A 13,094-nucleotide genomic window follows, 5' to 3' on the forward strand; every position below is an offset into this window, starting at 1 on the left:
CTAGGTATTTCAGGTTTTTGGGTGCTATTGTGAAAGGAATTATTTGCCCTATTTTTCTCTCAGTGAGTCTGTCATTGGTGTAGAGGAAAGCTATTGATTTTTGTGTGTTGACCTTGTAACCAGATACTTGACTGAATTTGGTTATTAAATCTAGAAGACTTTTGGTGGAGTTCTTGGGATCTTCTACATAGAGTATCATGTCATCTGCAAATAATGACAATTTGACTTCTTCATTTCCTATCTTTATTCCTTTTATTTCTTTCTCTTGTCTAATTGCCGTGGCTAATGTTTCCAGAACTATATTGAACAAGAGTGTTGACAGTGGACATCCTTGTCTTGTTCCTGATTTTAGTGTGAAGGATTTCAGTTTTTGACCATTTAGTATGATATTGGCTGTTGGTTTTTCATAGATGGCTTCTATCAGTTTGAGGTAGAGACCATCTATTCCAATTTTTTGTAGGGTTTTTATCATAAATGCATGTTGGATTTTGTCAAATGTTTTTTCTGCATCTATGGAGATAATCATATGGTTTTTGACCTTGCCTCTATTGATATAGTGTATTACATTGATTGATTTGCATATATTGAACCATCCCTGCATCCCTGGGATGAATCCTACTGGATCAGGGTGTATGATCTTCTTGATGATCTTCTGCATTCTGTTTGCCAGTATCTTATTAAGGATTTTTGCATCTATGTTCATTAGTGAGATTGGCCTATAGTTCTCCTTTTCAGTTGGGTCTTTCTCTGCTTTGGGGATCAAGGTGATGCTTGCTTCCAGGAAGGAATTTGGGAGTATTGCTTTCCCAATGAAATTGAAGAGTTTAAACAGTAGAGGCAGCAGTTCCTCTCTAAATGTCTTGTAGAATTCAGCAGTGAAGCCATCAGGGCCCAGGCTTTTCTTAGTTGCTAAGTTTTTAATTACATTTTCAATTTCATTGGTTGATATTGGGTTGTTCAGAATTTTTAGGTCTTCTTCATTCAACTTTGATAATTCATACCTTAACTAGGAATCTGTCCATTTCTTCTGTGTTGTCCATCTTATTGGCATAGAGGTTCTGGAAGTAGATATTGATGATCCTCTGGATTTCTGCTGGGTCTGTTGTCATTTCGCCCTTTTCATTCCTAATTGCATAGATTTGGGCCTTTTCTTTCCTTTTTTCTGATAAGGTTGGCTAAGGGTTTGTCAATTTTGTTGATTCTTTCGAAGGATCAACTCTTGGCTTCATTTAATTTTCTGTATCATTCTCTTAGTCTCCATTGCATTGATTTCTCCTCTGATCTTTATAATTTCCTTTCTTGCATGAGCTTTGGATTTGTCCTGCTCTTCTTTTTCTAGAAGCTTGAGGTTCAGCATCAGGTTGTTTAATTGGGCTCATTCTCTTTTCCTAATATGCATATTCACTGCTATGAATTTCCCTCATATGACTGCTTTCATTGTGTCCCATAGATTCTGATATGTTGTATTGTCAATGTCATTTAATTGAAGGAACTGTCTGATTTCTTCTTTAATTTCCTCTGTGACTCATTGTTTACTCAGAAGTGTGTTGTTCAATTTCCACATGTTTATGAAATGTTTTGAGTTTCTTTTGCTATGGATCTCCAATTTCAATGCACTATGGTCTGATAATATACAGGGGATAACTTCAATTCCTTTGCACTTACTTAAACATGTTCTATGCATGAGTATGTGGTCTATTTTTGAGAATGACCCATGTGAAGCTGAGAAAAATGTGTATTCTGATTTTGTGGGGTGGAACACTCTGTAAACATCTGTTAAGTTCATTCGTTCAAGAGTTCGATTGAGTTCTAGTATTTCATTACTTATTTTTTGTCTAGTCGATCTATCTATTTGTGACAGTGGGGTGTTGAAGTCCCCCACTACAATTGTATTAGTGGATATATGACTTTTCATGTCCATTAGTATTTGTTTCATATAGTTGGATGCATTGGTGTTTGGTGCATAGATATTTATGATTGTCACCTCTTCTTCTTGGATTATTCCCTTTACAAGGATGTAGTGTCCTTCTTCATCTCTCTTAATCAGTGTTGGTTTGAAATCTACTTGATCTGCAAAGAGGATAGCTACTCCTGCTTTTTGGGGGGTTCCTGTCACATGCAGTATTGTTTTCCACCCTTTAACTTTCAGTCTATGAGTTTCATTTTGAATTAAGTGTGTTTCTTGTATGCAGCATATTGTTGGATTTTGCTTCTTGATCCGTTCTGCCAGTCTGTTTCTTTTGATTGGTGAATTGAGACCATTAACGTTGATGGTTATAACTGAAATGTATTGACTTGTCATTGCCATGACTTTTTCTTTTTGTTGGGCTCTCCCCCTTTACATTTAATTTCTTGTCATGCCAGATGGGTTCATTCTGCTTTGCTTCCTGGGGTTGTGATCCTCCATGTCTGTTCCTAGGATATTGTGTAAAATTTTTTGGAGTGCTGGTTTGGTATTCACGAAGTTCCTAAGGTGCTGTTTGTCATGAAAGTATCTTACTTCTCCATCAATTTTGAAAGATAGTTTTGCAGGGTACATCAATCTGGGTTGGAGGCTGTTTTCTTTTAGGGCTTGGAATATGTAACTCCAAGCTCTTCTTGCCTTGATGGTTTGTGTTGAGAAGTCTGCTGTGATTCTGATGGGCTTTCCTTTGTATGTGATTTGTTTCTTTTCTCTAACTGCTTGTAGAACTTTGTTCTTCTGTTGAGTTTCTGGAATCTTAACAATTATATGCCTATCTGTAGATTTTTTTTGATCAGGCTGTTTGGAGTCCTATATACCTCACTTATCTGTATGTCAAGCTCTTTTCCCCTGCTTGGGAAGTTTTCTGCCATTATTTCTGTGAAGAGTTTTTTTTTTATGTCATCTGCACTCTCTCTTGTTTCTTCATTGAGCCCAATCAGTCTTATGTTATTCTTCTTTGCATCATCTAGCAGCTGCTGGATTGATTTCTCATGTTCCCTTACAATTTTGAAGCAATTTTTCTTTTCCTGGTCACTAATTGCAATCTTATCTTCTATATCTGAAATTCTGTCCTCATATTGGCTCATTCTGCTATGTAAACTTTCAGTGGAGATTTTCATGTCCTGGAAATCTATTTGCATCTGTTTTATGGATTCCATTTGTTTCTTATGTTGGAATTCCATCATGTTCTTCAGCTCCTCTCTAGATTTATTAATCATGTCTTGCACTAGGGGCACAATTTCTCCTGTTATCTGAGAAATTATTTCTGATTTCCTTTTTTCCAGATCCCCTTTTGTTGCCAGTTCAGTGGGTCCAGGTGGTTGAGTATCAGTGTTCCATCTCACTTCCATTTGGGGTTGCTGTAGGTGATCTGGAAGTCTGGTTTTGAGACTTATTTATGTGTTTCTCATTTCAACTTGGGTGGGGGGCTGTTAGTGCTTGCACGGATTACCTCCTCTGAGCTGGGAGAGGTGGGAGCAGCGGCTGGGATGGTGGCCCAAAAGCCCTTTCCTGTAGGCTGGGAGCAGCGGGAGGGATGGTGGCCAGGAAGCCCCTTCCTCTGGTCTAGGAGCAGTGGGATGGTGGCTCAGAAGCCCCTACCTCTGGCCTGGGAGCATTGGGAGGTATGGTGGCCCAGAAGCCCCTTCCTCTGGGCCAGGAGCAGCAGAACAGAAGGTGGCCCAAAGCCCTATCCTCTGGGCTGGGAGCAGTGGGAGGGATGGTGGCTGGGAAGCCCCTTTCTCTGGACCAGGAGCAGTGGGACAGTGGCTCAGCAGCCCCTACCTCTGGGCTGGCAGCAGCAGGACTCAGCACCATGGTCTGGTGGTCCGGTGTCCTTTGTGTCTTTGTAGTGTGGAACCAGGTGGCTGTACAGAGGAGCGGGGGGTGGGCCCAGTGGATTGTTGCTGGAGCACGGGCTGATTCAGCATGTTCTGTGCAGCTCGGGACCTCCGTGGGGCTTGGTTCCTTGGTAGGGTATGCGCAGACCTGCCTGTCTGCAGCAGGCTGATTCAGCGTGTTCCACGTGGTTCGGGACCTTGGCAGGGCATGCACAGACCTGCCTTTCTGCAGCGGGCTGATTTGGCATGTTCTGTGTGACTCGGGACCTCGGTAGGGCGTGTGCAGACCTGCCTGTCTGCAGCAGGCTCATATTTAATTTTTTAACAGTTAACTATGTTCACAAAATGAGAAACATCTGGCAAACACAAGTTAAGTTCACAAAATAATTTCTCTCTTTTTTTGCTGAAGAAAAATCTTTTAAAATTGTAGTTAATGCTCAAAATTGCATCTACATGCACTACAACAGAATACCATTTAAAAATCCTTTAAGGGTTTTTGGGGGCTTTTGAATTTGAATATTTATATTGATCCCAATGACTTATTTTTAACCAAATTTTCATGTCAGCAAAAGTTAACTACCTGAATAATGAGGGTGCCCATTGGTGAATCCACTAGGAAGACTATAAAAGAAACATTACCGATCATAGGCATTTAAAATGGCAAAGCTCAGGCAATTTAGAAAGGTCCAAGAACTGCAGGGGGAAATACTTGCCATATCAGCACCTCCTGGCTTCATCATTCCAGAGTTGTGGAAGTAATTTCTCATATAATCTTCAACCTAGCATTACTGTTATTGGGTAGCCCACTTCTAGAAGTGGCTGGTCAACTAAATGTTACTGGGTTCTGGGTTGCTTACCTCTCCCTTTGGAGTTAGATTCAGGTTCTTATCTGAAACAAAGAATTGAACAAAACAAGCAAAAAAGCAGTGGCAAAGTTTATTCAAGAAAGCAAAACTGAAGAGTGTGGGAGAAATTGGCTCTGCAGAGCCTTGGGGCTTGTAAAGAGAAAAAGAGGGTAAGAGCAAAGATAAAATACATGCTGTGTGTGGAAACACAGCATGGGCTATCTTGGAGAGTTACAATAGCACCACTCCTCTCCTGCCTTCCTTTCTTTTATGTTGTCCAAATTAAGTCCTGAATGGCAGTGCTGGGACCCTATGCCTCAGGCTGATGTCTGGGCCATCTTATTGAAAACCTGCTTCGGTTTTTCTGAGAAGTCCACAGACAGACAGGGCTTTGGGGACTGCACTGCACACACGTCTGGCATCTTGAAGATAACAGGTCACATCTGCCTCCCTGCCCAACTTTTGCCACACCCTAACCTCCTGTCTCATTGCCAGGAAACTAAGAAGAAGCCAGCATAACTGACCAGTGTCCAGCCACAGACATGCTAATGTGTAAGACAAAGCTGATTATTCTTTCACATAGACTTAGTATGAAAACTCTCGAATGAACTTTGATTACAACATGTCTAATGTACAAACTTTTCTGCTGTAATAAACCAGTTCTCTACCAAATAAACCATAGGGGATGTCTATTATCTAACTGAACTTCTGACCCCTTTTATTACTAGCAGGAACCTCTATATTGACAATTGTTACATAACATTTCCTGACAAGCTAAAAATTTTTAACTTTTAAAAAAAGAATGCAGGGGAGCTGGGGATTTAGCTCAGTGGTTTCACCGCCTGCTGTGCAAGCGCAAGGACCCGAGTTCGATCCCTGGAACCAAAAAAAATTTAAAAATAAATAAATAATTTTTTAAAAAAAGAATGCAGCCAGTGCTATATTTACATTATCTCAATATTCAAATGACTCTGATTCCCAAGAGTCTAAGTTTTCTAACAAACTCAAAACTTTTAATTATATTCTCTCTATGCTCTTTAATTTTTTATAACCCTTGCAAACCTGTAACTTTTCCTAAAGTCAAATACCCAAAATATAATTCTGATTGGTTAACACAACCAAAATGGTTGTGGCCAGTTGAGAATGCCTTTATTACATCTTTTAAAGCTTTTCCTTAAGTTATGTAAACAAAAAGGCATTTGGTTTTATGCTTTTTTAGTTACTAAGTGCTCTTATTTTACAAATTGTTTGGTACCATCTAAACAATATATAAACACAAGTACATAGGTTACAACATAATACACACATTCGTATCAACACACATAAAACAAAAGTTTAAATTATTATTTACCAACTTTTTAAATTACATTATTGGCATAGTTTTCCTTTTTACAGTCCTAAACAATACTTAATTCTAAATTTGCATACCTGAAGGTAGGATTCCAGGTTGTAGCAAGGTGAGAAATATAAAGGAGATTGCTTACCTAGTTAATCTGAGTTTGCATTTTCTGAAGCTTTTTCTGTTTTCCTGCTTAACTGAATAAATCTTAGTCAATTTAAAAGCTCTTGTCCTAGGTTTTAAGACATTTTTCATTTTGTTAAAATTTAGATATCACTGGTCACAAGTTTACATATCTTATCCTGGCTCTATTGCTCAAGGCTTCCAGTATAAAAAAAAGAAACCAATTTAATAACAATATTCCCCACAAAGAAAACATACAAAGGCAAAAACATCTGTAGTCAAATTCTCGATTTTTCCAGTTAAAGAATGGAGGGACTGGCAACAAAAGTCAATTTTTAGCAAACAAGTTTTGGCAAATATTTTTGAAAAACTAGTTTGTTACAAACCAAGGACTGTTAGCCAAAAATAAGGCAAAATTTAAACTCCAAAAATCACATCAGCATTAGCCAAGTAGCTGCATGGTCAATGGGTAGAGAAGGCCCTTATGTGTCACTGTCAGTAATCTAGAAAAGGACAAGGCAAGCCACCATGAATATTATTTTAGCCAAAGTTATCCCAAAGAATCCTCTTGAAGTCAGTATGCTTTCAGTTATGCAGGCCTTGGTGTATCCTGATAAAATCACCTTTTTTCTAAGTCACAGATAACTAAAACTTTTCTAGAAAGCTGTAGAGTAGCACAAGCTCTTTTATTTTTGAGCAGTTTACCACAGACTTCCTAAAACACACCACCAGTGTCTCTGTCCTCTTAAAATCTCTTAATCCAAACTTTTTTCTGGTTGACAAATAGTTCAAGAACCTTGAAGTCTATATTGGCTCACAAAGAAGCCTCAGAATGACTTGATACCACAAATATTTTACATAATTCTAGATGGTACTGTAACCCTTCTGCCCATCCTAGAATAAAGGTGATTATAAGAAGAGAAAGATAAAAGAAACAAAGGCAAACAAAAGCATGTCAAAGCAAAGCAAACCAACTGAGTACTCCAAAGCAAAACAAAACAAATGCCTGGGAATTTTTTCTACCTCTGAATCTCTTTTCATTCCAATCAGTACCCCAAAATGACTGCAAATGGTGAAGGCACTTGCCTCATCCCAAATGGCACTGATGACCAGTCAGTGGCCCCAATTAACTTGCAGTGGGTTCAAAATGTCCCCAAATGGTGAAGGTCCTTACCTCACCCAAATGGTGGCACTGCCAAACAACTTAAGAGAATGTACAAATTGTGGAGGAATTCCATGGAGGAAACCAGGTAGAGCTCATTGGCTCTCCAAACAACCTTTTCTCTTCTACCAACAAAAGCGTTTATAGGCAGCTGATGACATGAACGAGAAAGGAGGGAGATTCTCAGGTGCAAAAGTGTTCCCAGAGGCTGTGGGAATGTCTTCTTTAGATTCTTTTAACAGGCATTATTGGTCCGGGGATTTAGCTCAGTGGTTCCACCTCCTGCCTCAAAAGCACAAGGACCTAAGTTTGATCCCTGGTACCAAAAAAAACCACACAGAAAGCAGGCATTATAAGGTGTAACTAAATTGACAAGAATTAAGAACATCTTTATAGCTCTAATAAGTTTAGGAAACTATCAATGACTGCAAATAGACTTATTATTCAATGTGCAAGTGTATCTCATTTATAGAATAACAAAAATGTTAGTTTAATTAAAGACAATAGGTGTGGATCAAATTTACATGTCAGCACCAAATTTAAAGAGATGTCAAATTTTAATCATTTTATATATTTAAGGTTGAAACATATATTGTATAAAAGAGACAATCTATTAGTTACTTTGTATGTATTAGACATACATCGTCTTAACTCTACAAATTTAACTTTAAAGCTTAGACTCACAAAATAGCTTGTTTTTAGATGTATGCATATATACATCATTTAGATGTATGGATATATGTAATGCCCAAATATATGTTATGTCATAGACTAAGATAATAGTTGTTTATTTGATCCATCATGAACTACTTACTGAAAATATTTCGTAGGTTTATATTTAAATATTTTTCAACTTTTACAGCTCAGTTTTTAGTAACCAAAAGCCTAATGATGAAAACACAAGAAACTTATTTTAGTAAAATATAGAAACTTTTGTTTTTAAATTTTGTTCTTTAAGTTTAAACATGACTGTTCTAATACTTTAGAAAACCATATTGTTTAACATAGAAAACTTGACCTTTTAATTTTAGCCAAAAACAGTTATTTAGATAATATGTCACAAGAGCTAACACAAAATCTTTGACCAAGAAAAGCTCTTTAGTATGGTACACAGGCAATAATACAACAACAGACAGTGCATTTATTTATTTATGTATTTATCTATCTATCTATCTATCTATTTATTTATTTATTTATTGTGGTACCGGGGATCAAACTCAGGACCTTGCGCTTGCAAGGCAGGCACAGCACCACTAAGCTAAATCCCTGGCCCAGTAGACACTGCGTTTATAAGATTATTTTTAATATTATCTTGATTATCTAACAACTTGGATGAAAATATGTAACCAAATTTAAACACAACTTTATTCTTACCAAGTGATTCAAATTAACCTACTCTTATATGAACCACAAGTACTTGAAATAATGTCTTGAGTATTTCTTTATTTATAAGACCACCTAAGTAGAACTTTTGGTGTATAATGTATATTTACAAGTTAACATACCAAAATACACCTCTTAACCTAAATCATATGTAACCTCTATGTTAGCAACTTTAAGGCTTTTATTCCTATATAAGCCTTGAGCTTGTCAGTCTTTATCTGACAATGTTTTAAATAAGTTTGGCTGCCTTGAAACAAAGCAAACTCTTACCTCCTTCCAATTATCTCACTGAGGCCCCCAAATGATATAGGAGAAATACAACTCCCAACTTGCTAGGTGTCAGATATGCCAAGTTTGTGTCCTCCAAAATTGAAGAATAAATTTTAAGGAACAATGGAGGTTAAGAGTAGGAATGATATATTGAGAGATAGTTCCTGAGAGACAGGAGGGGTCCTAAAGGTAGGTTGTCACCAAGACAGGGGTAATTTAAACAGCAAAGTCACAGTGTGGGTCAAACTTCAATCAACGTATAGGATTACAAGTATAGATGGTTAGTTAATATTGGTCCAATAAGGAAATTAATCATATAATAAGGGTACGTGGAAAGAAAAAAGCAATTTTGAGAAACAATAGCTCTGGAAGCTCTGCTCTGCCTAGCTGGACTTCCTGGACCAGGTGGAGCTAATTACAGTATAATTTTAAGTTACTGCTTATCCCCTAGGGAGGCATGTAGGCCTGGGCATTGCATCTATATCTTGAGGCCTGGCCTTTTTAGGTCCACCTGCAACCACAATTCTGATGTATTTATTTTTTCTGCTGACTTCCTTGAGAGTACATTCCCTCTCTGACTGTATATTAATTGATATCTAACTTAGCTGCCTATATAATACCAAGATACATAGCTCTCAGGAGCAGGGACTAAAATCCTTTCATGGCTACCAAAACTGTGACTGGCCACTTAGGCTCACACCTTTAGGTTCCTCTGCTTGTCACTGACAAAATCAAAGGAGGCCACATATTTGTGTGAAAATGAAAAAGATCTATTCAGAGCTAGCTCTGAGGGGATGGAGAGGCCTGTTTACCTTTCAAAGCATCAACTCACTGTTTACTGGTGAGCAAGGGTCTTTTATAGTAAGGAACAGAGGGGAGGGGTGCACAGAGAGATGATGCAGATCTCCACACTTGCACTCACTCCCAGCCGCCCTCACCGCATCCTCCTCTTTCTTGTGGAAAACAAACCAGACCCTTGGCCTCCTGGGGCTGGCACCTACGTATTCTGTCCCTTCTGGGGTGAAGAGAGGAGAGGGTGTTGCTATGTGCTGAGCAGGAGCAAGTCTGGAGAAGTTGTTTATCTCTAAAAGAAAAAAAACCCTAACCTTTAAAAGTTACATTTTGCAATGCCAGTTACAGCTCTGGGCTCAGTCACTGCACTGAGTGTCATTTCCTAGTGCCCAGGTCTTCGCCAGGCCAAGAGAGAGTATTTTACATGCCAGTACATGTATTTTCAATTCTTGAGACAAAAAAAAAGGTAGTCCTGTTTAAGTTTTATTTCTCTGAGGAGTAACTGGCCAATTTTAGTTTCAGTTTCCAACTTGCTATTGCAAGGACACAGCCAAAGATTGCATATTAAATGTTTCTTGGTGTTTCAGTTTCTCAGCAAATCCCATAGCAGACTGGCCAGATCTCTGAGGAGTCCATCCTGCTGAAAGCACTGCAGAACTTCTACCTGATTTCCAGCAGCCATGAGGTAAGGATGTTTCTGCTTTTCTCTGCCAGTAAGCCTAAAGTTTTAGAAATAATATTGATCTATGCTTTCCCAACAGGTTTTTTTTTAGTGAGGTCAAGTTTTTTAACCTTTCTAATTTAGTATCTGCTTAACATCTGTAAACTGTTTTATTAATGCTGATATTATAATTTTATTAGCATCAGCCTAAGGAAATGTCCTTTATATTACAGCCAAAAAGAAGGAGTAAGGAGAGGGAAATCAGTATAGCAGAAAGGGAGAAAATGGTCCCAGAGATTGCTTTTCACCAGACTCACACCTGCTCCATGTAAAGCAGGGAGGGATACCCTGTTGGGTAGAGACACAGCTTTCTGCTGTCTCCTCACCTTGAAGGAAGAGCCAGCCCACACAGCTGTGTGAGCTGCACTTGGGGCCACTCAGATGTCTTGTGATTGTATATGGTAGGTAGAGGCGGGAGAAGCTTGTGGCCTTCTGTCAGCCTGTGGCCTCAGTTTCTCACTCCTGGGCTCTAATAAAATCTTACTGGATTGAAGTTTAGCAGATTATCTCCTGGGGGAAGCCAGGTCAGAACCAGGTCCTTGCCACTTTGCTTCCCATGGGTTCTACTGCAGTTATGCACTTGGGTGCATCTGCAGCATCCTTACCTAAAATCCCTACAGTGGAAATTTGTCTACTAACCATACTGAATCTCCATGTAGAGAAACACAGCCAAATTTTATTTATTTTTCTTCTATCCTGAAATTTCATTTAATTTGCTATTAGATTTCACAGGTTTATTTTGTTTTTTGTTTGTTTTGTTTTTGGTACTGGGGATCAAACTCAGGACCTTGTGCTTGCAGGCATGGTGCCACTCAGCTAAATCCCTAGCCCTAGATTTAACAGTTTTGTGGGGAATCCAGAATGTTTTGTACATAAACATCCATGTTGACTTGAAGAATGAACACAGCCATTCTTGCCTTGTTTTGATCTTTGAGCAAGGCTTTCAGTCTTTCACCACAGAGGACTGTCAAGCTATGATCTTTTCAAATGTGGCTTTTGGGTTGCTGAGGAAGTTTTCTTCTATTTCTCTTGATTAGGCTGGGGATTTAGCTCAGTGGCACCACACCTGCCTCATAAGCTCAAGGTCCCAAGTTCAATCCCAAGTACTAGGGAAAACAAACAAACAAACAAATAAACAAACTTTTTTTCCTCATTTCTGTGCTGTGAATCATGGAAAGAACATTAAATTTTGTCAAATGCTCTTATGTCTCATTTCAAGTAAGCATGATTTTTTTCTAAATTCTCTTAGTGCTGTTGCCTTTATTGCTTTTGATGTCTTGAACTACTCTTCATATGACATTCACAACTTACATATTATTGATAGGGAAAAGTTTTAAAGTACATTTAGTAGATTAGCTATTACAGTAGTTGTGAAAGCAAAATAGGTAGTGTATCCCTTTAAAAGTTTGCCTTAGCCCTTTGCTTCTGTTATTTAAAGTGAAGGTTATATAGCTCCTTTGATCTGAAGCTCCACTATAGATAACATTCTAGCTCTGAAGAACAAACTGGGAATCCTTGTACAAACTTGTGATATATGTGCCTTAAGTGTCATGTGTTTAGGGCTGTAATCAGTGACAGAAACCACCTGTGTCTAACCATTAAACAGGAATTGGAACTTTATCTATTTAACAAAGACCACTAGGGATGAGGTAATGACTGACGAAAGTATAAAAGGTGATGAACAAAGAACGCAGGGGGCCACTCTAACCAGACCAGTTTCTGGTGTCCCAGCTTGTTGCAAGTAAATACCTTTGTAATTTTACTCGAATTCTGTGTCTCTGTGTGTTTCTTTCCGCGATTCCGGAACATTTGGTTCCCTGACCGGAAATCGGGAAAGAAGTGGCCCTTTTGGGCATCGGCCCAAACTCCACCGGAGGGAGTGGCTCTTTGCCTCCTTGAGGGGAATGGCGTGCCCCTGGGACTAATTTCCTAGGCTCCCCAACAGGACACAGAGACCTGCTCATGAGTGGCAGATTGCCCAAACCCGAGACAGAAGACAACAGAAGGAGGGCTGCTGCTGTTGGTGTCTCATCTATCTCTTTCCTTTGCTTGGTGAGAAACCCTGGGAAAGCCCCTAGTTGTTAACTTTTGGATTTGTTTTGGTTCACTTTGTGAATTTGTATTCTGTAACTTTGGGCAAATACAGCACAGGGACCTGATCACCCCTTGTGCTTTGCCATTTGGGGAGGTAGCTCCTCCCATTTGTTTTGGTTCACTTTGTGAACTTTGGGCAAACATAGTGCAGGGGCCTGATCACCCCTTGTGTTTTGCCATTTGGGGAGGTAGCTTCTTTCATTTGTTTTGGTTATGGTTAGGGGGTCACCGGGAGGGAATGTGTGAATGAAAGAGTTCTGGATAGGAGAGTGTGTGAAACAAGCTGCAGAACAAGACAAAGGGAGGAAGTGCTTGAGGTTAAAGAGTCCTCCCCTCACAGAATTTGTGTGAGGTCTGTCCCAAGATTCTGTGGTCGCGTTTAACAAAGGCACAATGGTGAACTTATGCAACAGCCCACCTTAGCCTGAACTGACCTTAAAGTGGCCGAGAGGCCCGCAGCCAGGCAGGCAAGTGAATGACCCCCCACCTTTGTTTGTCTTGCATCTCCGTACAAGGGTACCCACACACCAACACTCTGATCGGCTGATCGTGGGGACAGAA

The 13,094-nt window shown here is 39.2% G+C and overlaps 1 protein-coding gene across 1 annotated transcript in view; it reads left to right on the plus strand.

Annotated features, from left to right (window-relative positions):
- Nucleotides 1–9,824: 9,824 nt before the first annotated feature.
- The window catches only part of LOC101715397 (protein IFIT1 homolog B), a 34,484-nt gene continuing 31,214 nt past the window's right edge, over nucleotides 9,825–13,094 (plus strand). Inside the window, exons 1-2 of the mRNA XM_013069839.3 lie at nucleotides 9,825–10,184; nucleotides 10,306–10,403. Coding sequence (XP_012925293.2) covers nucleotides 10,399–10,403 — 5 coding nt within the window. The 5' untranslated portion in view covers nucleotides 9,825–10,184; nucleotides 10,306–10,398. The remainder of the gene's footprint in view (nucleotides 10,185–10,305; nucleotides 10,404–13,094) is intronic.

This window comes from Heterocephalus glaber, unplaced genomic scaffold, assembly GCF_053883595.1.
Source record: "Heterocephalus glaber isolate CG9 unplaced genomic scaffold, H.glaber_assembly_v1.0 deba00001497, whole genome shotgun sequence".
NCBI classification, from domain to species: domain Eukaryota; kingdom Metazoa; phylum Chordata; class Mammalia; order Rodentia; family Bathyergidae; genus Heterocephalus; species Heterocephalus glaber.